The 4274-nt window shown below is 38.3% G+C and overlaps 1 protein-coding gene across 1 annotated transcript; it reads right to left on the minus strand.

Annotated features, from left to right (window-relative positions):
* Positions 1–1699: 1699 nt before the first annotated feature.
* On the minus strand, positions 1700–2784 carry olig4 (oligodendrocyte transcription factor 4). Its single transcript, XM_084094053.1, has one exon. It carries the CDS (start codon positions 2677–2679, stop codon positions 1942–1944), a length of 738 nt encoding a protein of 245 aa, XP_083950179.1. The 5' UTR covers positions 2680–2784; the 3' UTR covers positions 1700–1941.
* Between the last annotated feature and the right edge of the window lie 1490 nt (positions 2785–4274).

The raw sequence follows: 4274 nt of genomic DNA on the forward strand, positions 1-4274 counted from the left end.
AAGTACAGTAACAGTAACATTGTGAAATATTATTACAATTTAAAATGTATACATGTATATATTCAAATATAATTTATTCCTGTGATGCAAAACTGAATTGACTCCAGTCTTCAGTGTCACACGCTCATTCTGCTGATTTGCTGCTCAAGAAACATTTCTGATTATTACCGTTGGAAACATTAATGATTAATATTTTTGTGACCCCAAACTTTTGAATGGAAGCTCTTTAACCATATAAAAAGCAAGTCATTATGTCAACTACTTCAACTGGATCAATTGTAAATAAACAGTTGATTTTATTACCTACATTACAAATATCAAAGGAGTTTTGTCCCGTTATGTGGCATTTTTACCCTGAGCCCTGATTCATTTCTGATGCCGTTGTGCTTATTATTTCACACCTTCATCTCCAACTATTGGTCATATCAGAAAGTCTGAAGATTCAAATGTCTTCCCTGATCTTTCCAGCTAACAAATGATGGTGTGCACAGCTGTCAGAGCCTCTCATAAAAACGACTCCCAGTGAGGACGGGCTGAATATGATCACAGCTTTATTGGACAGTGACAAATCTTCCTGCACTAACATGAAAAGGAGCGCTGGCCGTCCCCTGCGTGTGCAGCACAATGCTGACGCGCCAACCTGGCGACAGCTTGCGTCTCTCTCTGTCTGATTGATGGGTGAGAGTAGGCCCCGGGCTCCGAGCGGTCTGGACGCCTTTCTTATTCATACATTAACTAGTCTCAGTACAGATGGTTCAGTCCAATGGCAGCATTTTTTGTAACGCTCTGAAATGATGCCCATGTTTGTTAGCATATGCTAAAAACATAAACATGGTGTGGGCAATATTGCGGTAATGGTGCTGGATGAAAGCATATGGACTCATTTTATATTCATATATATCATAAAACACATTGACACACATAAAGACTGACACGTTATCTCAGGACAGATGAGCAGCTGCTATTTTTTTTTTAAAGGATTTTAGTACCTCATTATTTCAATCGCTCTAGTCTGTTATATTAGCTTCATTTCCATTACTATGGGTGGAATGATATTTTTAATTTATATTTAGTATCTGTTCTTGAACTATTTAATAATTTCCTACAATCTATTCAACTCAAAATGTTGTTTAATTTTATTTGGTCAGGCAAGTCAGTTATTTTAGTTATTTAATTAAGTCAATTTTTTTTATAATTTGCAATGGTAGCCTGGCATTATTAGCACATTCCAAAAATACATAAATTTAATCTACATTGAACTCGTAAAATTGTGCGTTGTTAGTCAAAGCATATTACAGTACAAACATTATATATATTATTTTTGTACTGTAATATGCTTTATATATACATGCTCATATATATATGAGAAGTTGGGAGATGCTAAATCATCTTATAATCTTTAATTATTATCTAAAATATTGTAGAAATCAATATTTTATAATCATCTATTTTTTAAGAAAACAATTTGCTTTGATTATGTTGATCTTCAGTCAATAAGATCTGAAAATGTTGCTGAATCTAATCTGGTTTGAGCTTGGAAAAAAAACCATCTCTCTTATAGATAGAAAAGTTAAAAAGTTGTTATATAAAAAGTTGTTTGATTGACCAAATGAAGACAAGAGAAATCAGGAGAGGTATTTTTCATTATAATAATAGAAGTTTAATTTAAGAAACAAAACTATACGTTTTCAATCTCCATTTTGCTACAAAGAACATACAAGTATATAGTGACTATAAAAAAAACGCTTTCAGACAGCTATAACATTACAAAACATTCTTCAGTACAAAAATAGCAGCAGCTTGTTAGAAAAATCAAATTCTGTACAGTACATTTACAATGTATACAACACAACTAGAAACACATCCAGAAGTTTTCAGTTCTTTTTGAGTCTGTGATTCAACTTCGGCCTACTCCAGCCTGAAGCCTGGGCCTCGCCTGGATCACTTCCCCATGGAGAGGCTGTGCAGGCTGGCTGTGGAGGCAGGGAGAGGCTGGCAGAGGGAGCAGGGGCAAGGCATGCCGGGGAAATGCCTGTAGCCGCTGGAGAGATGCAGAGGGTCTTTCATCAGGGTGGACAGAGGTGGAGCGTGGAAACCCAGATACCCAGCCGAGGGTGGAGAGTGAGGGGCATGGGCTACACCCGGGGTGGTGGTCGAGGTGCCACCCACCAGAGAGTGCAGGGATGGGGCAAGCGAGAGCAATTGCAACTGGGGGGCCGGAGCAGCCGAAGCTGGCGGTAATACCCGTCTAGCCGAGTGACTCTGAGCGCTTGCTCCATACACATCACCAATCAGCTTCTTCATCTCATCCAGAGAGCTGGACAGCATGAGGATGTAGTTTCTGGCGAGGAGCAGGGTGGAGATTTTGGATAGCTTGCGTACAGATGGGCCCTGAGCGTAGGGCATCACCTCTCGGAGCCCGTCCATCGCCTGGTTGAGGTCGTGCATGCGTTTGCGCTCACGGCTGTTCACTTTGAGTCGTAGATCTTGCTGGTCGTCTTTGGAGTGATCTCTCTTTGCGCTGGAGTCAGAGCTCTGTGACCGTCCGGAAACTTTCTCGGACCTGGGCTGCCCCGTTTCTCCGTAAGCTTGGAACATCTTGTTGGAGAAAAAGCTGGAGTCCACGGCCAGGTCCGGGGAAGAAGACCGACTGCACGTGGAGCTTGCATCAGAATCCATCTTGAAATTGGCTCCTTTCGAAGTCTTGGTTGAGAACAATCCACTTGATAAACGTCAACCTAATAAAATGCAGCGTGTCCCGTGCTGTTGTTCTCTGAGGATTCAGTGCGTAGGTCTTGCAGGAGGAGTGAGTGAGTGAGTGTGTGTGTGTGTGTGAACACTGAGAGGGCTGGATTTATACTCCTCAGCATCACAAAGACACAATGAGACGCATAATGTGACATTAGGCCCAGAGCCAATGACAGAGGGGGCACACTTTCACCCCCACATCCCTTCCCTTCCACAATAGTATTGTATAAACCCCGCCTCCACAAAACACACACATGCACACAGACACACAAAACCGCAACAGCTAGCATGCACACATATGTGCAAAAACACTTGGTTTCTAGAGTTGATTAAGTAACATAAACAGAAATGTAAGCTGTTGCTGTGATTACAGGTCAAATATATGCTATATTCTTTCTTAAGTATGTATTGTGATGCTCTGTTAACAGAATCACATTAACTCTCAAAACATGACCAGGTCAAAATTTCTCCAAAAGGTGGGAGTATAAAACAATACTACTACTACTAATAATAATATATTGCTTGAAGAAAATGAAATCTAATTTTTGGAGCATGACAAATCTACATAAAATATCTCATAAATTAGTGTTATCTGAAAAACTTTTTTTATTATTATTATTGCAAAGCATTTATTCATCATGAGAATATTTGTTATATTGGCTTTAACTCTTTAACTCATTGACGGAATTTTCCGGAAATCCATGTTTTCACTGTTATATGGTAGGGGGCGCTATTACGCATCTTCTGAAAGAGTACTGAATCTCCAGATCAAAAGAAGCAGAAACAAGCATAAGCATTGCTTCCGCACATGTAAAATAATGTGATCACCAAACGTTAAACAGCATATGAATCAAAACTGCCTAATGTTGAGGACGAGGTAAACGACTGTGAAGCATTTAGGGGTGTTGATAGACTCGATCTACTCCATCTGTGTTTTTATGTTTTTAACATCGTTCTGAATCCGATCCAGACGCAGTCTTTAACAAAAACATATTTTCTCAGTTTTTCTTTTCTTCAAAATGTATATATATTTTTAAGGAATCTTACCCACATTCAAGTGTTGAAAAAAAAAGCAGATGGTCTGTTCTTTCTTTTGGTATATTGTATATTCAGATATTCATACAACAAAATATTCTGGGGGCCATGAAAGTTTTGTGAAAATGATGAAAAATGCTGGTGCTGGCTCTTAAAATGCAGGAGGGAAAGAGTTTAATTGTGAACGTTTCTATTTTTCTTTAAAAAAAAATTAATATGATTTAAGATGAATTGCTTGTTGTATTTCTCATTTGTAAATCGCTTTGGATGAACATGTCTGCTAAAGTAATAAATGTAATATAATATTGCATTTTTGATAATTAATGAGGATCATTGAGAATAGGGATTACAAAAAAAACCTCAAAACACATTATGACATAATACCAATTTTTTTTATTAAAATAAAAGAAACAAAATAATTGATAGTTGATATTAGGGGTGACCTGTTCAGATTTTATGAGATTCACTTGACAATATCCCTTTCTCCCTCT

This window comes from Abramis brama (assembly GCF_963993115.1).
Source record: "Abramis brama genome assembly, chromosome: 19".
In the NCBI taxonomy this organism is placed as follows: Eukaryota; Metazoa; Chordata; class Actinopteri; order Cypriniformes; family Leuciscidae; genus Abramis; species Abramis brama.

Bases quoted from the DNA above. Each gene is read 5' to 3' on its own strand.
- olig4 (XM_084094053.1), bottom strand. From the start codon at position 2,679: ATGGATTCTGATGCAAGCTCCACGTGCAGTCGGTCTTCTTCCCCGGAC.